The sequence below is a fragment of the Gekko japonicus genome, unplaced genomic scaffold (assembly GCF_001447785.1).
Source record: "Gekko japonicus isolate JY-2015 unplaced genomic scaffold, Gekko_japonicus_V1.1 scaffold776, whole genome shotgun sequence".
NCBI lineage: Eukaryota > Metazoa > Chordata > Lepidosauria > Squamata > Gekkonidae > Gekko > Gekko japonicus.
In genome coordinates this window covers 55484-77956 of record NW_015161428.1, presented here as the reverse complement: position 1 = coordinate 77956, position 22473 = coordinate 55484, and the positions used below count along the sequence as shown (strand labels likewise).

Here is a 22473-nt window from a genome sequence, read left to right as displayed (position 1 = left end):
ATTCCTGCTAAGGAGCGGAATCCATTTGCCCCGAATCTGGCGGTTTCCAAAGCTTTGTGTCTCCAAAGGACCTTCCCACACTGATCTGCCTACCAAGGAAACCCCGGCACCCTGGAAGAGGGTTTGGGAGCCTGGGTCTAGAGCAACCGCCTCTGCTCATGGAGAGGCTGGCAGGGCTGGTTCAGGCCAAGGCTGAAGAAAGCCAACGAATGATGCCTTGGAACACCCCCTCCGGGGCCCACGCCACCAGCTGGAGCCAGGGAAAGGGTGGCAGTCCCCTCCCCTGCTGCCGGGCGTGAGCGGAGCGCCTAAACTACACTGGCCGGCTCCCCCCGGCTGCAAGCGCTGCAGTGGCGTGCCGACCCTGCTACTTGGGCCTCGCTTTGTCCTCTGGACCTGGAGATGCGACCTAAGGCAGACCCCGGGGCTCGCCCATGAGCAAATCCACAGCTGCTTTCACCGCCCATCCATTTTCCCAAAGAAAACGGCAGGCTCTTCATTTTTAAAACCTGTCCAGTCCTGCTCTGTCAGCGACCTTCCCTTCCACTCGGCAATAGCTCTATTTGGGTGCAGGATACAGTGGTACAAGTGCCGGGGCCCCCTCCCCAGGCTGGACCTTTTAAGGTGGCCTCTCTCACTTTTGGTCTACAGCTTAGTGAAGGAGCCCCTGCCTTGCTGGAATAGCTAGCGAGAGGACCCGGGGGGGGGGGAGAGCTTGGGAGGGGGGCTGGCAAAACCGGCTGAGAAAGTCCAGCGGCTGCGTATGTCTTGCCGTTCACACTACACAGCCCTCCAACCGTGGAGGATGTCTCTAGGAGGAAGCCTAAGTAAAAGGGCATCCCAAGCCGGTGATCAGGTAAGCAGCTGACCAACGGAGGTACATTTTTACGAGAAGAAAACCCGCGCGCAGCTCCATCCTTACCTAGTTCCAGCTGCTGGAACTCCTGCTCCAAAGTGGCGTCTCGCCAGTCTCGCCAGCTGCCTCGCTTGGTGCCGAGCGGGGCAGAATCCCACGGCTGCAACCATTCCTTGCGCGGGCTCGAGGAGGTGAACTGGGTCTTCTCCAGTAGTCCCTGAGGGTTGAGGGGTGGGCCGGGGCTTCTGGCAAATGGTGTGAGGCTCACGGGAGTCTCGGGCACCGGCCCGGCTGTTTGTGGGTGGTCTGGGAACGTGGGGCTTGGTGCCCACGGGGGGTGCCTGGGCTCTCTGCGTTCTCCTCCCCAGGGGCTCTTCAGGCCCCCCACTAAAGGACAAGAGGCACAAAGGAGGGAAGTTAGAACCCCGGTGGGGGGATGCAGAACCCCTGAGAACGCACGGGGCTTCCAAAGACGGAGCCAGAACTTTTGTTTTGGTACCTTGGTAAAAAAACAAAGAGAAAGGGACAGATAACCTCCTGCTTCCCCCCCCTCCCAGGCCACGTACAAGAAATGTCCTCCATGCTTTCTTTTAGCTTTGGCAAACGAAACAAAAAACACTGTGTACGGTAACCAATGAATAAATGTGCTAACCTGCATACCCGAGGGACCGCCTTTCCCCACACGTACCCCAGAGGACAGTGCAATCGGGGACCCAGAATCATCGGCTGCCTCTCCCGAGCTTCAAGGAGGCCAGACTGGTGGTCACCAGGGCTTTTTCGGTGGCGGCTCCAGTCTGGTGGAACGAGCTCCCAGAAGAGATCAGGGCCCTGCGGGACCCCCTCTCACAGTTCTGCAGGGCCTGTAAAACAGAGCTCTTCCGGCAGGCCTCCGGAGCCACCACCACCAACACCTCTACCGCCAGCAACTAATAACTATGCTAGCGGAACCCTGGCCCCGCTGGTCCCCTTAACACGGCCTGAGCGAATCACCCTACAGAGCCGCAGAAGGCCGAAGAGTTAACCGAGACCAAGGAATGTACTAGCTCTTTATTATGTTATTATGTTTGAGTTTTAATACTGTATTTATGAAATTATGGTTTTATGTGACCGTATCGTTGAGATTTTATTCTGTTGTGAGCTGCCCTAGGCCGGGAGGGGGGGATAAAAATCTAAATAAATAAATAAATTTCTACTGAAGACTCAGTGTGCTTCTTGTTAAATAGATGTGGTGAATCAAATCACTCAAAACAAATTATACAAACCTACTATCAATACCATATTCAAAAAATCACATAGTACAAAATAGTTCAGTGGTAGGCACTGTGTAGCTTCCATTCACAAAGACAAAATGAAACTGATGGGACTATTGGAGCTGGCTGCCCAGTTTTGAACCTTTTGAGAGTATTTTTTCCTGATTATAGTGGATTACTTGGTTCCGCTCCTGAAAAAGCTATCAGCAAAACACAAGTTCCCTAAGCTAGCTGCCACATTGGGAATTGCTGGAACTGTTGCCTTGTGGAGCTAAGAAATATCAGAAGGTAGTGATTGTGCATTCTTTTGTTGTTGTGGTGGTGCTATTGCAACCACAGAATACACTGTGGTTACTTGGCCTTGGGGAGCTACACATTGCCTTCTACTGCTGAGCCTCTCCGGAGGGAACGCAACTATTTGAAGCGCTTGGAATCCGACTTCATCCATTACATTTTAAGGACTGTGTTTGTTTCTGTATAGTGTTTTTGTTTCGTTTGCCTCTCTGACTGTGTATCTCCTTGTATTTTTTGGTTATAATTCCTTTTAACTTTTGGCAAAACACTGGGCAATCAGGTGTATTTGGAACACAATTCTGGTACACTCCCAATTTCCACAATAATGAAGGAGAAGCAAAACTTTTAGCAGGACTAAGAACTAATCTACGCATAATAATTAATGAGGTGAAAGAATCATGGAAGTACTTTTCACCTGCAAAGACAGGAGAGGAGTCATATTTTTACTTCTTACAAGCGGCCAACTAGTAAGAACATCAGACAAGTCCTACTGGATCAGACCAGTGAGGGTCCATCTAGTCCAGCATCCTGTCTCACACAGTGGCCAACCAATTCCTCTGGAGGGCCAACAATGGGGCATAGAGGCTGAGGCCTTCCCCTTATGTTGCCTCCTGGCTCTGGGATTCAAAGGATGCCTCTGGATGTAGAGGTTCCTTTTAGTCACCATGGCTAGTAGCCACTGATAGACCACTCCCTTCATGAATCTGTCAAATCCCCCTTTAATGCCATCTATATCTGTGGCCATCGCTACATCCTCGCAGCAAATTCTACATTTTAATCATTCTCTGTGTAAAGTAGTATTTCCTTCCCTCTGTCCTGAACCTACTGCCCCATCGGCGTCAGTGGATGCCCTACAGCTCTAGTATTTCAGGAGGGAGGGAGAAAAATTCCTCTTTGTCCGTTCTCTCCATCCCATGCATAATTTCACAAACTTCTACCCCCCTCCCCAATTTCCTCTTTTCTAAGTCCCAGACTGGATATATATTTTTTAAATGTTTATTGTTTGTCTTGAAGCTTTGAGCAACCCACCCCCCAATTTCTCTTTTCACACGCACACTTCTTTTGCCAGAGCCTGTGGTCCCTTCTGTTCACCGGGGCAGACTTTGCACTCTTTAAAAGAAGCCTTTAAGACTACACAAACGCTGCCCCCCTGGTGTGCCAGTTTAGTACGTGCAGGGAACGCCTTATGGCGCGGCATTCAGACATGTTCCCCCCGTCCCCACGGCAGACGGAAGGTGCACAGTGCAGAATCTGTGCCCTGGCTCATTCGGCACGATACGCAGATGGGCCGTTATGCTGCTTCTCAACTTCAGTCACAGGGGCTGACAGGGCACTCTGGGATAGCTAACCTGCCATGAGTTGCACGCCACATAATTTCACGGCAACAATCCCTTTTAAAAAAAAAAAAAAAATCAATTTATCCTATATCAAGGGATGTGCACAGACAAAGGCATATTCTGTTCAAAGGCTCTAAAGCAGAGGTGTCAAACGCATTTGTTACCAGGGCCGGATCTGACATAAATGTCAGTTTGCCAGGCTGGGTCGTGTGTGCCATAAAGAGTAATGCCAGGTACCAAGGATATAAACTGTATAAAAGACAGCAGCTGGTGAGCCCCGAGTTGGTGTATCCTCACTGCAAGGCCCCACGGGCTGGGAGGGGGGTGCGAAGGAAGACCCACATGGGCGGACTGGAGAGCCAGCGGTGCAGCACTGGGCAGACGCTCCCACGCTGCTTGACTGCTGCAGACGAGGTTGTTCCACCATGCTGAAGCCACAATCAGAGTGGCTCCGCCCACCCCCCACCCCCCGAGCAGTCTCCTGTTTCCTCCCTTGTACTAGTTGCTCACGGGCTGCATAAGAGCCTGGGACGGGCCGATTCCAGCCCCTGGGCCTCATGTTTGACACCCCTGCTCTAAAGGATATCTGGACCATTGGAATAAACAGCAAACACCACTGCCATTAAATGATGAGGAATTTCCAGCCAATTATTTACGACGACTATGAAGAATTACGGGGGAAAAACCCCTCCTCCCCCGGGCCACAAAGTTATGCAAAACCTCCGCCTTCTCTGCGCTCCACAATCAATTCTATAAGAAAGGAAGCCACATCTATTGGCTAGAGATAGTGGAATTCCAAAAACAACATCCGTGACGAGAATAATGAAGAGTCAATAAAGATAAGTTGCAAAAATGTCTGCTGTAGTAATTTCTGTAGACAATTGTCTTCTATCATCGCTCACACGCTAACGAATACTGTGCAACGAACAATTCGTTTCACGATACTTGCTTTATCTGCGTGTGTAGCAATCCCAATTTTTTTTATCAATCACTTCTTAATCAACTCCCGAAGGAAACATTCCATGTTGACTCTCTAATAACAGAACCCAAGGTCTCCATAATGGCTAGAGATATACAGATGTTCCCAACTGGTACCATTTGTAGGACTGTAGGAGCTTCTGCATTTAAGGACAGCCACAATTTCTTCACAAGTGCAGCTCATAACCAAGGAAACATCATCCATATAGTGAATTTACACCACCACAGTACAGTGAAAGCAAAATGGTACACGACCAAGGCCATGCCCACTCCCACCGCTTTGAGATTCCTGGCACGAGACCTCATCATGCGCAGAGAAACAAGCGGGTGTTCGTGCCCAGCAAAAGGTGGACTCCAGTTACCCAGAGCCAGAAATGTGCTCACCCTGTTCCAAAGCTGCACAGGCTTTAACTCTCAGCTCTGCGGCACCAGCCCGCTTCTGGGGCTCCTTCTGCAGGCCGGCCTGAATCACATTCACAGTGAATGGGTGACAGGAGGGCGGGATTTCCTTCAGAGGGGGTGGTTCTTTGGCTATCTGTAATATAGAAACATGGAGAAGAGGAAAAGGTTGGAACCCAGGAAGAGGATCTCCACGAGCGAGGGTCCTTCAAGTACCCCGGCCCCAGCCTACTTAGGGCCTGAAAGGAAAGAACCAGCACTTCGAATTGTGCTCAGGAGCAAATATAACAAGCAATAAGTACAGAAATGACCAGCCTTTCAGGGCTCCCGGCGTCCCCTAGTCTCTGCCCATGTGCACGGCATGCTTAGGCAGACCTGTCCCTCAGCCAGGGCTTCACAACCAGCTTGCAAACAGGTGCTTACCTTGAGACACAGAGGGTGATTGAAGTACCGGGTCCATGGGTGACACCCGTTCAGCAGATGCAGCAACATGCAGCAGCTGCTCCAGACGTCCACCTTCAAGTCGCAACACTTTCCCATCACCACCTCAGGGGCCAGGTGGGTCTCCGTGCCAAGGACATAATCCCCTGGAAAGGCAACAGGGAGAGAGCTGCTTTCTACAGACTTGGTGGATGGAGCCCGCGGGGCAGAAGCAAGCACTCACAGCTGGTTCGAAAAAGGGGCAAGGCCTCCTTGAATAGAGGAGCAGAGTGGGGTGTCTGTGTGTGTCTATTCAGTCACAGCATGGATGCGCTGCCTCTCTAGAGACCCGCTGGAGACCACTCACAAATCAGAAACCAATGCAACCATGAAAACCATAAGCCAAAAATAAAACAAACCCCTCGAGTATGATGCTCATGGGAGTGGGTGACTTGGCAGCAGTCTTGCTGCAAGGGTCAGATGTTTGCAAGTTGCTTGGAAGAGGCGGAGGGGGCTCCCAGCACAGGAAGGCATTGTCAGAGCGCCCCCCACCCAGGCTGCCCCCCTTCTCTCCCTTCTGATTCGTGCTTCTGTCACCTCACGGCTGGGTCGCTGTCACACGCCCTGAGCTGGATTGCCCTTGAAGGCAACTCAGAAACTGCAGCTGATCCCGAGAGCAGCAGCCTGATGATTACTGGGGCTAGCTGACAGGAACGGATCTTGCCCGTTTTGAAACAGCCGTATCGACTGCCAGTTTGTTCAATTCAAGGGGATATCCTTCAGAGCCCTTCACAGGCTGGGGCCCCCACATATCTGAAAGACAGTCCCATCCACTGCTGCCACCTGCTGCTCCACCCCACCCCCCACATCAACCACAGCCTGGGCCTTTTCAAGCACGGCCCCACTCTGTGAAACGGGCTCCCTGGGGAGGGGAGGGGAGGGGAGGGGCCCCTTCCCTGGGGGTCTTTCTGAGATGCTTTAGGGGCCTGCTTGTTTGCCAGGGCTATTTTGACATCCATCGAGAGGGAGGTTTTTTGGAGTTTTTATTTTATTTTATTTTATTTGCCTTTAATCTTTAATGTTTCAATCCATTCTGGAAAGCTGCCTTGAACAAAGAAGGAGTGTGCCTTTTTTTTTAACAAATATTCCAAATAAATAAGCACGCCACGTAAACGTTTTAAACCAACGACCGCCACCAGTCAAGTGAGCAGCCTTCCCAAAGGAAAATGTTTCCAGGTTTGCAGCTGTCGGGGCGGCAGCTGTTTCAGGCACTCAGAAGGGGCAGAGCGGCGAGGGAAGCCTCATTGGACTGGGGTATCCTCCATTATACCCTATGGGGACCACCGACTATCATGGTCCCCATACAGTATAATGGAGCCAAAAAATAAATTTACCAAATCCGAATACCATACTAGTATTGGGATTCAGGAATATTGGGCGATACCGATATTTTTTGGGTTCAATATACCCAACCTCGAAAAATACTGTGATTTTTTTTTTGCACAGCCCTATTTTTAACCTTCCGTCCTGAAAAGGGGACATTTTCATCCATTTTTTAAAAAAGATCCCAAAAGGGTACAGACGCCATAAAAAAAGAGGACATGTCCTCCAAAAAGAGGTCATTTGGTAACCCTACCCTAGGGCTACTTGTCAGGGCCAATGCCACAGAAGCTGAGTCGGGGAGGAGGGGTCCCTGCCTCCCCCTGCCATGCTGTTTTTCCAAGCCAGAACTGCCCCCGGGGGGATCTCTCTGTCCCACTTCAGAGCAGCATATGTGCAGAATGCTGCACGTGTCGCTCCAAAATGGGTTATTTCAGCTTAGGAAAACAGAGTAGGGGGGAAGAGGAGCCCCTTCTCCCCCCATACTGTAGTACCAACCTGAATCGGGCCCCTGCAGATCTGCAAACAACATTCCCCACAACTGCTGCTTGGCTGCAGGGAAAGCAAGTTGGGTCTGTTAAAAAACATACGTGTGTCATCTAGCCCTCAGCGTCTGATGGCTCAGAGACTCAGACAAATCAGGGAGTGGCCCAGGGTATTGCCTCTCCTACAAAAAAGAATTATGCAAAATAAGTCTATTTGCAAAATTGATACAAGCTACCTAAGGTGGACTTGCTTGGGTGTTGAACTTAATTTTTTTTAGATTTGCTCTTTTGAAATGCATGGGCTATACATGGTGCTTAGCAGGGCTATTTTTGGGCAGGAACTCACAGGAACGGAGTTGGCCACGCCCAGCAGGAAGTCATTAGCATAATAGGCCACACCCAACAGCAGAAATTCATTAGGATTGGCTACATCAGGGGTGTGTGGCCTAACATGCAAAGGAGTTCCTGCTCCAAAAAAAGGCCCTGGGTTTTGACAACAAACAAGGTAAACAGAGTAACAAGCAAAAGGTGGGTGTGGCTGGATAACCACACTTCTGGTAACATGGGGTGTGTGGCCTAATGTGCTAATGAGCTGTGCTGTCAGGGGTGTGGCCCACTATGCTAATGAGTTCCTGTTGTTGGGGGTGGCCTATTATGCTAATGATTTCCTGCTGGGCTTTTTCTACAAAAAGAGCCCTGGTGCTTGGAATGCCTAAGTGTAATGATAAGGACGATACGGAGGCATGGGACAGGTATTATGTGTCTCTTCTTACAGGAGTAACCACAGGCAAGGTGGGAAAGCTACCACCAGTGTTCCCTCTAAGCTGAGTTAGTGTCAGCTAGCTCAGTTTTTTAGCCTCCGGCTCACAGATTTTTGTCATCGCTCGGGAAGGAGGGCTCCAGAGCAAACTGATTGATGCAGTAGCCCAATCGCTCGCTCACAACTTTAATGCCAGCAGCTCACAAAGTAGAATGTTTTGCTCACAGGACTCCGCAGCTGAGAGGGAGGATTGGCTACCACCAGTGTTCCCTCTAAGCTGAGTTAGTGTCAGCTAGCTCAGTTTTTTAGCCTCCGGCTCACAGATTTTTGTCATCGCTCGGGAAGGAGGGCTCCAGAGCAAACTGATTGATGCAGTAGCCCAATCGCTCGCTCACAACTTTAATGCCAGCAGCTCACAAAGTAGAATGTTTTGCTCACAGGACTCCGCAGCTGAGAGGGAGCATTGGCTACCACCAGGGCTTTGTTGGTAGAAAAAGTCCAGCAGGAACTCGTTAGCATATTAGGCCACGCCCCCTGACTGCACCACTCATTAGCACATTAGGACGTACCCCCATGTTACCAGAAGTGTGGTCATCCAGCCACACCCACCTTTCCCTTCTTATTCTGTTTACCTTGTGTGTTGTCAAAACCCAGGGCCTTTTTTTGGCCTAATATGCTAATGAGCTGTGCTGTCAGGGGCGTGGCCTAATATGCTAATGGGTTTCTGCTGTTGGGTGTGGCCTTTTATGCTAATGAGTGCCTGCTGAGCGTGGCCAACTCGGGAGCCAGCCGGAACTCCGTTCCTGTGCGTTCCTGCCCCAAAATAGCCCTGGCTACCACCCCCTAAAATATCTGTTCTCAGAGCTGGCCCCGGGTGCTTAGTAAACGTAACGCAAGGAGGAGTCCAGACTTGGGTTTCAAGGGATGCACCTTCCACTGTTTTGAAGGATCCGTCACGACTTACCTGTCACCACATACTTCCCAGTGCTGTCTGGCCGGAGGTGAGCCGCGTGGCCAAAGTCACAGAGAACGGCGTGGCTTCTGTCACTGGATAAGAGGACATTGTCGGCTGGCAAGAGAAAGGACACCGCGGCCACTCAGGGGACTCAGGCAAGGCCACACAATGACAAAGGCCTGCTCCGTAGTGAGGCTCCTCAGCCTCTTTCTGAACAACAGGGCTCGGGTTCGGGCGGGGCGGGGCTCACCTGTCAAAGCGGGGCGGACCTGACAAAAGGGCACCCCCAGAACCACTGCCCCATAAAAAAAATCAGGATGTCACGTAAAAAAAAAATCAGACTAAACTTTTTAAAAATTAGGCTTCAGCATCCACACAGGAGCCAATGTGTCCTGGTGCCAACTCCCAGCCATCCCAGAGTTAGCGAACAAGCGGCACACATACCTTTCATGTCGCCATGGAGGACGTTGCGAGAGTGAAGGTACGCCAAGCCTTCCAGCGCCTGAGCCAGGTAGTCCAGGGCCCTGTCCTCCGGCAGGGAACCACACTGCTTGAGCAGATGGCTGAGCGACCCACCTGCGGGGAAGGATTCGTCACCATCCGCTCGAGGCGGCAAAATCTACACCAAAAGACCTCAACGCTCGGTCACCACAGTAAAGGAAAAAACAATGCAAAGACGCACGCGCACAGAGACCAAGGCTCCTGAATCTAAAGCGCAACACCATCTAAACCGTTTGTAAAAAAGAGATCGGCAAATCTTCATGCCTCCTTGGCGAGTACCCCTAATGCCACTGGAGGGCATGAAAAAGACCTTCCTGGGTCCTTCTACACAAACGGAGCTGTGGCATCTCTCACTTCCCCTCCCGGCACCACCCAGTACCCCGCTGCCTGCCACGAGTGCCTCTGCAATGCATCCCTTCTGGCCCAAGCCGTTGGAGCTGGGGTGGGGTATGTGTGTGCATATGCAGCGTCCTCTACAGCTGGCAGAGCACTGGTGGAGGCTGGGAAGAAAGGAGGTGGCGGCACGCGCTCAGGACTGGCTGCCTTGAACAGAAAGGGGGTGAGGTAAAAGGGTGGGGGTAGAGATGTAAAATTTCCGGAAATTTTGAAGCTCGGGAAAAAAAACGGGTTTTTTCGGGGGGAAATTGACATTTTCGGAAAAATTGAAAAAAAATGCATTTCTTTTGTCTTTTCTAGATTGAAAGTCATTCTGTTACTTTAGGAACATAAAATATGACTATGGACATTTTTACTTGACATGAAATTATCACAACTAGTATATTAAAAATATAGTGTAGCCAAACAATTATTATAAACAGAATACCCACCCACATGCAAAAACAAAACTGAAACCTCCTAAAGGAAGAAATGCATCTTGTTCTTGCATTGGAGAGTTCAGTTTGTAACCTAGGTCTTGCTTGTCCTCAGTGCACAGAAATTAGATCAATCTGATACCATATATATATATCTATATATATCTATATCTATATCTATATCTATATCTATATATATATATATATGAATGAAATGATTTGGAAAATATTTGAACACCTTGTCTTAAAATATTTTATTCATCATGTTAAAATAAAACATTCCACAATCAAAAAAATTTATTTTCTTTTTTCAATTTTTCCAATTTTTTGGAAAAAAACAAAAAAAAGCTTCAGGAAAAAACGGGAAAAAACAGATTTCCCCCCCGAATTTTTCCATTTTTTTCCCGGGCCTTCACATTTCTAGGTGGGGGCCGCGGCTGAAGTCAAAGTGGGCCATGGGGAGGGGGAAGATGGGCAAGTGGCAGCAGGGGGGCCTCCTCTTCAGCTCCGGAGATCTTCTGAAGCCGAGCAGCACACAGGAAATGCCTGCTAAGTTCCATGCGAACCCAGGAGGCCTGGTGCCTTCTCCCCAACTTGGGAGCTGGAGAGTGAGGCGGGATGTTCTCTAACGTCCTCCTCTACTTTGGCCGCCTACGCCTCTGAAGTTCCATGCAACCCCCCCCCCCCCCCCCCCCCCGCGCTCAGCATTGCTTCTGAGACAAAAGGTAAACTGGGGGAACATTTTGGTTGTGCACCACAAAAAAATTCCAAGCACCCACCCTCGATCTGGAATGAAAAAAGGTAAAAAGCAAAGCAGAGACATCAACCTTGGGTTTCGTGGAAAACCAGAAGATAAAACCACTGGCCAGAACAGCCGTCGCATCAAAAAGACAGCCGACCTCTGAGGACGAGGAAGCCGGTTTTGTTTACACAACGCAGGACAGACCTTGCCTGGCTGTTTTCATTGGCCAGGGGCGACTTGAGCACTGACTGATGTGAGCCACACCGAGGCCATCGGGTTTTTTGCCACCTTTGGTCACATACCTTCCATCAGTTCTATGAAAATAGTAACCCACGGGCCTTCCTTCACTGCTCCATACAAGGGAAGGATTTTGGCATGGGCCACCCCGGTGCATGTCGTCAACTCCTCTGCACGGAAGTTTTCAACGCGCACCTGAAGAAACAAGGACAGAGGCAAATTGTTCAGGCATATACAGTGCTCATTGACTTTAGTGGCTTTGACACACAAATCACAGGCTTTAAAAAAAAAAAATGACCTGGATATCATGTAGTCCAGACCTCTGCCCAGAATAACTTCTCTGAAGGAGACAAAAAACAACAGCACGATAACCCTTTATGTAGGGCCCATGGAGACGGGGAGCTTTGTGGGAGGGAAGAGAAGCCAAGGTATTTCACGGTGAGAAGTACAGGGGGGAACGAATGGGCGGAGGCACCCGTCAAAGCAGGCGAGAAAGAAATCCCAGGGGGAGAGCAGACACAAGCTTTCCGCAGGGAAAGCTTGGTGAAGACAATGGAAGAAGTGGCTGCCGGTGGAAAGAGACTGCTAAAAAGGCCCACACATCAAGCAGAAGACTAAATGGGAAGAAAAGCATGCTGGGAATGCCAGGAAGCAAGCAAACACTGTATAAATAACGCAGACCACAATTGCTCAAAAGTCATGCAAAACAGAGGTAGTTTATATAAGAATAACAGAGGACCACATATATCAGTAAAATAAATTTACATCATACAATGTACAGGTTCATGAGTAGTGCAAGTCCATAAATGGTACATAGATAAGAATAGTGCAAGTCCATAAATGGTACATAGACAGGACGAAGACTCCGGATTTAGATCTTCGTTTCGACAGCTCTTCTTCAATTATTACTGACTATTGAAAAGTTTGTTCCTTTGCTGATCGGGTGCCCGGCTGTGAATGATTATAATAGGATTGAATTTTCTCCTATAATACTGGTCTGAAGGCTTTTATACACTGAGTGCTGTGTGAAGGATTTTTCCTCCTACATATACCATTTCAAAGTCTTCTGTACATTATGTACATTATGAGTACTTTATGAAGTAGTATGAACTTCTTGAAGAAGAGCTATCAAAACGAAGATCTAAATCCGGAGTCTTCGTCCTGTCTATGTACCATTTATGGACTTGCACTATTGTTATCTATGTACCATTTATGGACTAGCACTACTCATGGACCTGTACATTGTATGATGTAAATTTATTTTACTGATATATGCGGTCCTCTGTTATTCTTATATAAACTACCTCTGTTTTGCATGACTTTTGAGCAAATGTGGTCTGCGTTATTTATAGTGTTTGCTTCCTTTCTGTGAATTTGTATACTGTGATATCGCACTGGTTTATGGGAAAGCCAGGAAGCCAGCCGGGAGTGAGGATGGCTAAAGGAGCCAGATGCAAGCAGAAAACAGAAAATTGGGATTTGACATAGTGGTGGGAAGTGGAGCTAAAAAGAACCACAACTGAGCTTAGGGCTGCCAAGTGGGGGTGGGGGGTGGGCAAACCCCCGCTTTGGAGGCCCGATTTCCGCCGCCGCGGAATCGGGCCCCGGGGGCCGCGAAATCGGGCCCCAGGGGGGAACTCCGCCCCCCGAAGCGCAGCGTGGCACATCAATCACGTTGGGGGGGGGGTGGCCCCGATCGTCAGAGGGAAAACTCTATGGTTTCCCCTCCGATGATCGGGGCCACCCCCCCCAACGTGATCGATGTCGCGCGTCACTTCCGGGATGTGCTGGCAGCACGGGCGCACTTTGCGCGCGCATCAGAAGAAAGCTCCCAGAGCCCGGCAACGATCCCCCGCCGGTAAGAAGATTAGACTTGGCAACCCTAACTGAGCTGCCTCAGTAGCCCTGTGGGCAGAAAGGAAGGCATATAAGCCTTTTAAGTAAATATTAAATTAAGAAAGGAAGATGAGCTGTGGGCAGGCAAAGAGAACTTTGGAAGACAAAAAAAGGAGCCCAGAAGATCAAACCTAGTAGGGGGGGGGGAGATCTGGTTTCAACAGGCCAGTCCAGCCTCTTCTTGCAGGCCTTTAAGTTAAAAAATGCAGTCACAAAGACAGTGAAGCTAGCTGGTATCTGCACACAGCACCCCACGAGCTAACTCGCTAGGCCGAATTAAATGACCGTGACTCCTTGAACACAGGCATTTGAAAATCCACCCTGCGTAGGACTGTCTCTTTTTTTTATTTACTATGGCAGCTTTGCTAGGAACAAGAGGAGAGCTGAAGAGAAAACAGCCCAGCATACAGTCTGCTGAAGATAAGGAGGAAAATATGAGTCACTTGGACGCCCGCCCCATCGAAGTTTGCTCGGCTTAGAACATGAAACTGGAAGGAACAGAGGAGCCTACAGAGCAGGGAGGGAGGCATCCGGGGAGAGAATAGTGGATACATGTCAAGTTACTAGAAGGGCCTCCGCATACTGGCACATCGGTGAAACACAATTCCAAACTCTGTCTTGTCGATCTGTCTCCTCAGAATCAGGTGCCATTAATAACCCTGCTCTGAACACACCCCTGTTTCCATTTCTAAGCAGGCTTGAGCCTGGCCAATAATGGGGTAGGAAGGCACCTAGCAGTACCGCAGGGGCCTCGGAGGAAGGGCTGAATACAAACCATTGACCCAAACTGCTGATGTTACGTAGCAGCCCAGGCCTGCGACTGCAAGAACTTCCCTTTGCCACCGTGCCAGACAAGACACTCTTAGTGAACATTTCCGTATTTTAAATGTTATCTCCAACAGTCAAAATGTCCCATTTGGAGCTCAAAATTGCATTCAAGGAAGGAAGGAAAGAAAGAAAGAAAAATCACACCCCGCAGGCCATTATTTTGGACTTCCCAGAGCTGCATTCCTCCCAGCACATAACCTGCTGCACCCACCGCCCACTCAAGGCAGAGGTTTCACTGTCTGGCATAGCCATGGCAACGCCTTCTCGCTTGACCTTGAGATCAGCAACAAACAAGTTACGGCAAACTCAACAGCAGAAACAGCTTGGCAGTTCCAAAGAAAAGGGAAGGACTTCTGGTTCCCCCTTTCAATTTCATTCTCCCATTAGCCTCCAAGTACAAATGCACCAGCCCACACACATCTGCCTACCTTTTTGGCTGCACACTGAAAGCCTGTCTGCTTGTCTTTTACTTGGTACACCTCCCCAAAGGATCCCATGCCGAGGAAACCCTGGCCCTTGGACCAGTGAACCTCTTCACGGTACTCATAGTCCACGGCTTTGAGTTTCTGTTGAGAAAAGAAAAACAGGATTTGAAACAAGCACAAAGCGAGGACAGCTTCGGAGCTGAGCGTCATCACGGCATGTGGATGACGTTCAGCTCTCATACTTCTCTAATGGGGCTTCCGGAAGCAGGGGGCTCTCTCCAAGGCCAGGATCTGGGCGCTGAGTTCAAATGGAGCACGCCAAGATAGGAGCCACACAAGATGGAGGGGCCGCTGGTAGGAAAGATAAGAGTCAACTGGGAAGTAGGGCGGATTGATGCATCCTTTGGAGGGAGACGGATCAAGATGAGTAGCCGTGTTAAGTCTGCCTGTAGCAGCAGAAAAGAGCGAGGGTCTGGTAGCACCTTAAAGACGAACAACAATCGTGGCAGGAGAAGAGCTTTCGTAAGGCACTGCTCACTCCTTCGGGAATCTCACAAAACCTCAGGTATAGATCAGTGACTCACGAAACCTCATCCCCTGCCACACATTTTGTTCGTCTTTAAGGCACTACTGGACCCATGCTCTTTTGGAGGGGATAAAGTTATTCTTATCCAGCTGAGTAAAGAAGTTAAGGGTGCTCCTAAACTCCGCCTTGCTTTCGGAAGAACAGACTGGCGTGGCTGCTGCAGTTTTCATGCACGGTTGGGTATGTCGGTCAGTTCCCCTTTCAGACGCTGCTGGTCTTGCCACAGTGATCCAGGCAACAACTATAACCTCTAGGCTGGACTACACACCTTAGGTGGGGCTGCCCTTGAAGGCAGAAGATCAATTTTTGGGGCGGAGGGAAGGAAAGGTCATATTATGTGGCGCTGACGCAAGACATCTGAGCACATAGCCTCTGTTGATAGAGACTAGAACAGGGGTCCTCAACACGGTGCCCACCTTTCCTGGCACCTGCCAAGTGCTTTCAGAACATGGACAGGGCCAAGTGGGGCTTTTACCCAGCAAGGCTTCTGATGGGCTGGGCAGATTTTTAAAAAAGTAAGATGTGGCAGCCATTTTGTGGCTGCGCCCACCCACAAGATGCCAGGATTCCAGGATTTCCCGCAGGCTCCAAAAAGGTTGGGGGACCCCAGCACCACAAGCCATTCAGTGGCGTCTCCTGCCTTCAAAGGCAGATCCAGCACTTCTCCCCACCCCCCAACCCCCAGGAAGAACACGTAAAAAGGCACAAACGGTTGTGCAGCTGCCCTTGGCAGATCACGTGCCAAGAATGGCTTCCCCAGCTTCGTCTTGCATGGAGGTTTGCTCCCTCTCTTTTTCTTTTTTGGACAAAACTGACTCGGCCACACTGATTCATGCTACTGCAGTCTCTCAGTCTCCGGCTACTGTAACACATTCTACCTGGGGCTGCCCTTAAAAAAGAATCCAAAGACAACTGGAACAAAATGTAGTAGCGCATCTGTCAGCTGGAATCAGCCAGAGCTAAGACTCCACTGCCTTGGCTGCTGGTACGTTTCCGGGTTCAATGCAAGCCGCCGATGCTCACTTCTAAAGCCCTTTCTGACCTAGTTTCAGGTGGGCAGCCGTGTTGGTCTGAAGCAACGGCACAAAGTTTGAGTCCAGCGGCACCTTCAAGACCAACAAAGTTTAATTTGGGGTATAAGCTTTCATGTATTTATACCCACACGAGAGCTTATGGCCAGAATTAAACTTTGCTGGTCTAAAAGATGCCACTAGACTCAAACTTTGTTCTTTTTGACCTAGGACTTGAAGGACCACCTCTTCCCAGGTGGCTACTCCGACCTCCCAGTCTCCCAGCTGTCCCCTCACACGGGCAGTTCAGACAGCCTATTCCCAGCCTGTCTCTACGGCTGCCTCCTTCATGACGGAACAGCCTTCCGGCACCACATCTGGAAGCCTTCTGATTCGCCGGGCTTCCAGGAACGATGCACGGCTCAAGTTTTCAAGACAATCTTTCCCATAACTGGCAGGCTTCTGAAAGGAGATTTTGTCTTTTAGTTACTGCTTATGTGTACTGGTTAAACTGATTGATTTTCAGTCGGTCAGTTTATTTCTACAGTCCTCAGACCAGTCATACAAAAAGAAGAACGCCTTTACAATATTCCAGGATTTTAAAATACATCAGTGAAACATTGAAAGCAGAATTAAAATTTAGTCTGATACCAATCTGCTATATCTGACTAGCTACCTTAGAATTTCCATGATCTGAGTATCACCATACAGAAACTGGTTACTTGGAGGGTAATCTTGGGATTTCCATCAGATAAGAGATGATTGATTTTCTTTGTTCTAAGCTACCTTGGGACCATATGGGGAAAAGGTTTGCGGGGGAGGGGGGTACATAAAAATATAAACAGGGTATAATCATGGAAACTCAGCCCTTCCTTGCTTTCTGGAGAGGAGGTAGGCCAAAAAAAAAAGAATCACTTCTGCTACAGTAACATTCACATGTGAATGAACCACGCAAGAACGGAGGGAGTTACGTTTCTCAATAGAAGAGCACGTACTTCCCCTTTTCACTGCAGAAGTTAAGGCGAACCAAGGGCTTCATAAAATTAAGAATGCACATCCATCATACAGAACAGCCTTCTTGAACTGTACCCACTGGAGGTCACACACGGAGGAAGTCGCATGTTTGAATCTGCCGCCTCCCTCCCAACACACACACACACACACTCTCTCTCTCTCTCTCTCTCTCCTTGTCTGTTGAAATCTAGCACATCAAAAAACAGACTTGTAGCCTCACCTTTCCTTAAACATACCAGCTGCTTTTGTATTTGGAATTTTTTTGGTGGTGGTGGTGGTTTAATTTCTAGCCAAGGAAGGAGTCACACAGGCAAGCCGCACCACTTGGCTGAACTGATAGTGTTCAAGAAGTCGGAGCTATGTAGCACTACCGAGTCTGGAGTAACCACGTAAACCTGGCCCGAGGGAACGTACAGATGTATGTCTCTACTTTCCATACTTAGCAGTATCACCTGCCCCATGAAGTACATATATGGCATCCCGAGGCACTAATGCTCTGAATCCCAGAGTCAGGAGGCAACGTCAGGGGAAGGCCTCGGCCTCTGTGTCCTCTTGTTGGGCCTTCAGAGGAACCATTTGGCCCCTGTGTGAGACAGGATGCTGGACTAGATGGACCCTCACTGGTCTGACCCAGCAGGGCTCTCCTTGTGTTATGTTCTTATATGTTACCTGGCTCTAGAAACTCACCTCTATCAGCAGCACACCTTCATTCTCATCCGTCTCCTTGGAGCCCGATCCACATCCCTGCCAAGTCTTGGCCAAACCAGCCAAGTTCCTCGGCTCTCCAAGAACGACGCTTCCTTTCAATGCATCTACCAGGAATTCCTCTACAAAGTCTGAGGTGGCTTTGGAGGACTGATGGCTGCATTTGGAGAAGCTCTGCTCCAAGCTCAGGCCTGACAGGTGACGCTCAACGTTGGCACGCGAAAGGTCGTCAAAGAGATACGTCTCCAGAGGGCCAAGTCTCAAGGCAGGAAGCCAGTCACCACGGTCACGGAAAGGAGGGGAGAACTTGCCATAACTGAAGCCCAGGGTCTCTGATGGACGGGCTAAATTGTCCTGAGTGTGGCACTTCCAGACATGGTCCAGGCACTGAGCGGGGCTGATCAGCTTGTACAGCTCTAGTTTGCCGTGGTCCTTCAGCAAGGGCAGCTTGCCAGGACGGAGGACACCGCCAGGTTTATCGGAAGGGTCAAGATCGCAGGCCAGATCCTTGCGTGACTCCAAACACCATGAACTGCTGCTGAAGAAGGTGCCCAAGTGGGAGTCATCCTCCTAAAGGGAAAGGGAAACAAAGGTGCTTGGCTGTGAGTGGCATGCCGAAGACCCCAACTGACAGGATTGGGACACACACACACACACCCCAATTTACAAGCCAGCTGTGCACCGGGCCAAAAGTGCATTACTACTTCCCAAATACCTGATTCAGGGTAATTTTTTTAGAAAATCAGCAAATCAAGTGCCCACGATTTCTCTGACCCCGTCCTTCCACTCCAGAGAATTTACGCCCGAGGGAGTGCGTCTGAGAGTGGATGCGAGCCACTGGACAAGCACACACACTGAACTAGGAAGCTGAAAATAATAAGGCTGGACCCAGGGGAAAATTCCTGCAGATAGAGGAGTGTGATTTTCCCTGCAACAGAACTCCCATCCTCCCCCCACCCATATGCTTCCCAGGAGCCCCCCCCCCCGTGCCCCAGGACCACCATTCGGGGCCACAGTGGGAAGGGGGAAGGAGGGAAGGCAGGCTCTGCAGACGGAAATCCCTTCCGTCCACGGAAATGACCACTGATCCAAGCCACTGCTCGTTCTGTTGATGTGTCATTGATCCTCATAGTCCTCATTATTCCTTATCGTGGTGAACGATGGGAAAGACCCAGGACTGGCAAAAGGCCCCGGGGCAGTAATGTGGGTGCAGACAGCCCATCCCCTTCTTGCATTACAGATGGGTGTGCAGCCCCCACTTCAAAACCCATTTCGGTATTCAGGGGCTCCTACCCTGAACACCTTCTGCCAGCCTTCCGGGAAACAGAGAGAAGAGCACGGCCCTGAGTGGGAGGGGCTGTAACCAAGGGGGCAGAACAGAAAGGGGAAGTTTAGGGAGCGCTGAATCCCACCCTGACTTCGGCAAGAGCAGCCCCCATTTCCCCCGATATGGAGCTTGCAACCATTCAGGTACAAACTAGACATTACAAATTTCCACCCCCATCCCCACCTGGTTTTGTTGACCCAAAATGGACCTGGGGAGGTGCTCTTTGCCTCGTGGGTGGCTGCATAAATACAACAGGGGTGCATATGCAGCCCCCAGGAGGAAAAACAGCACCCCCCCAAGGCTGCTTCAGCTCAGCAAAATAACGGGGGAGGGGGGAGAGATGAAGCCCTTTCTGCCCCCACGCTGTGATCCTGACCTGAAGCAGGGCCCTGCACAGCTGAAAGATTAGTTTCTAGCTGCTGACGTGTAACTGACAACCTGAAAACCGGGTCAGGTCTACTGTGTTCAAACTGTGAGGTCTAGCTTGGCCGGAAGACAAGAGGATCTGTATCCTGGGTTTGATTAAGACACGTAGGAGGCAACGGAGACACCACACCTGCACTGGGACAGGCACACAGCTCTCCTGCTCGGGGGTCCTTGGCTTCCGAGTTGGGGCAGGGGTCGTCGTCAGGCGGGCCTTTTTCTTCTTCCGGTTCTTCCGTGCTTTGCCGCGGTGCAGGGCCCTCCGATAGGCTGGGGCCATCTTCCCCTCGGTTGCGCGGGCCACATTGTTGGGGATCTGATCGAGACTGCAAGACCGGCTGACAAAGGACATGGGGATTTTATCTTAAAAAGCCAAGCAGCAACGAAAGAACATGGACTGAAACTATGAGGCAGAATACATCAGAACGGCATCTCGGGGGTGGGGGTGGGGACCACAACGTGAAAAACGGCAGCTTTGGGGCTGAAAAATGGCTCTGAATGGCCTTTTGTAAGTGCACAGGTCCCTAACAGGCTGGCTCCAAAGGTTTTGTTCCAATCAGGGCAGAGCCTTCCTGCCTGCTCCACTATCGTGTTGACATTTTGATTCCAACACAGCCAGGTGCCCACTGTTCCTTCGGCCACTGGGATGCTTCCGCCACCCGCTCGAAGGCCTCTAAATAAGCCTCTATTTCATCTTCTGGTCCTAAGTTTGTGAGGGACGGCCACAGGCCGCGGCCAGCGGTGACTGGTCCGCCGCCGCCACCCGGCACCGGGCGGACCACCACTGCCTGCTGTAACTCCCGCACCAGAGAAGCCTGTGCCGCTTGTTGTTGCTGCGACAGGTCTCGCAGCAATTGTGCTTGGTGCTCCGCCAACCATTGACCAAATTGTGTGAAGTCCATGGTGGGGGTCACAGGGCTTCCTCCGTCGGGCCATGCCTTGACGGAGTCCTGACTTGAGGATGAGGTCTGTCGAGTACCGGCTTCGGGGGGGGGGGGTTTGTGGCCCGTGAGCTCTCTAGGTGGCAGCCACCCCTGAGGAGTAGGTATGCGGGGGGATGGCCTACCTAGCGGGTCTGGCGTGCCCGCATTCTCCACCAACTTGTCACGCTCCCCCCTTCTTTGCTGCCAGTGATGTCATCACTTCTCAAGAGGATACCTGACGGGTGGGGCTCAATTCATAAAGGAGACACCCCACAGCAAAAAGTAGGGTTGATTGGCATGGGGGGGGACATTTCATGAAACAGAACTGGAAACAAGCCCTATGCTTTTTATATTTTACTGCTGGAACTCAGGTACAAAACGAATGGTAAGAAGGACCCTACAGAGTGGCTTCCTGGAATCAAGATATGTTTTCCATCCCACACTGTGATCTTGAATTCCCTCCACACACTCCATCTTTTCCTTCCTTTCTGTTAATCAGAACCGTCATTTTGAAAAGCCTCGTCCTCAGGGAATCTTTCCCACTTCAACTTGACCAGGAACTGCGAACTCTAGCGCTCTTTTCGGGGTCCCTCCTGGACCTTGCAGCTGCCCCACGTTAAGCAAAGAGCACGCCCTGCCAAAACACAGCTGAACACTCCCTTGCGACTGCAACTAAGGAGCAGTGGGACTGCACACCCCGGTACAGAGATAGAATCTACCTGCTGGGACCCCAAAAGGCTGATACCTTGGGCACACATTTCTTGTCCCCAAACCTGTTCTGAAGAGGGTGCTTCACAAACCCTGACATTCCCATCTGCAAAAACTCTTAAATGCTGTGCCTGCCTCCTTGCGTTACAAAAGATATTTGAGGTCGTCACTGCACAATAATCCTCTGGGTACCCCAGACCCTCTCATTACCTGTATCGTTTACAAGCAATAAAAGGCCTTCCAGAAAAAGTGGGGCTGAACTCTTGGCTGTTCTCACCTGTAGGAAAGAAAAGAAGACAAATGTGGTGACAGAGTGAAAGAGAAAATCAACCACCATGACATCACAAAGATCAATGTCCCTATTGGAGTACTGTATTATAACAACAACAACACAGGACTGGACTCCTAAGACACACCATAAAAAAAAAAGAAAACAATCTGCAAAACAAAACAAAAACACAAACCACAGAATCCAAGGTTTTCACAAAATAAATTCTGCACAAAAACGAGAAACCAGAATGCAATGCGAACAAAGCACTCCATTACTGAATTCAGTCACAAATGATTAAAATGTGGAATTCGCTGCCAGAGGACGTAGGCAGGGCCACAGGCACAGAGAGATTTGAAAGGGGTCAGACCGACACATGGAGGAGAGGTCTAACAGTGGCGACTAGACATGGTGACTGAAGGGAACCTTCACATTTGGAGGCAGCACACTTCTGAACATCGGTGCCAGGAGGCAACGTCAGGGGAAGGCCTGGCGGGAGACAAGACGCTGGACCAGAGCGACCACTGGACTGATCCAGAGGGCTCTTCTGATGTTCTTACAAATGTGGGGTAAGTTGATTTTCAGACTGCCATAGCTGGTGTTGTCGGGACTCTCCGTTTATTGTAAATCTCAATAGTTACAAATCATTGCACTTGGAACAGTGTACTGTGCAACATCCACTTAATGAAGATGCTAAGATCATCCTCTCCAGGGATCGTTTCGTAGAAAAAGAGCTAGGGGAACTCATTAGCATAACTCATTAGCATATGCCACACCCCCTGACATCACCGGGAGTGTGTCATAAGGCCACACCCTCTGACATCACCGGAAGTGTGTCATAAGGCCACACACACCACCCCCAACGGTCCCAGCCGCCGGCGCCGGCACTGCAGCGCTGAGCCCCATGAGGGGCCCGGCGGTGGACCTGCAAGGCCAGCGGGAGTGCAAGGAAGC

The 22473-nt window shown here is 50.2% G+C and overlaps 1 protein-coding gene across 1 annotated transcript in view; it reads right to left on the bottom strand.

Annotated features, from left to right (window-relative positions):
• The window catches only part of MAP3K14 (mitogen-activated protein kinase kinase kinase 14), a 43890-nt gene that overhangs the window by 6320 nt on the left and 15097 nt on the right, over positions 1-22473 (bottom strand). Inside the window, exons 3-12 of the mRNA XM_015428949.1 lie at positions 21462-21528; positions 19754-19958; positions 17853-18440; positions 14559-14696; positions 11472-11601; positions 9559-9690; positions 9124-9228; positions 5538-5701; positions 5100-5250; positions 923-1243 (exon numbers count right to left, since the gene is read on the bottom strand). Coding sequence (XP_015284435.1) covers positions 923-1243; positions 5100-5250; positions 5538-5701; positions 9124-9228; positions 9559-9690; positions 11472-11601; positions 14559-14696; positions 17853-18440; positions 19754-19958; positions 21462-21528 — 2001 coding nt within the window. The remainder of the gene's footprint in view (positions 1-922; positions 1244-5099; positions 5251-5537; positions 5702-9123; positions 9229-9558; positions 9691-11471; positions 11602-14558; positions 14697-17852; positions 18441-19753; positions 19959-21461; positions 21529-22473) is intronic.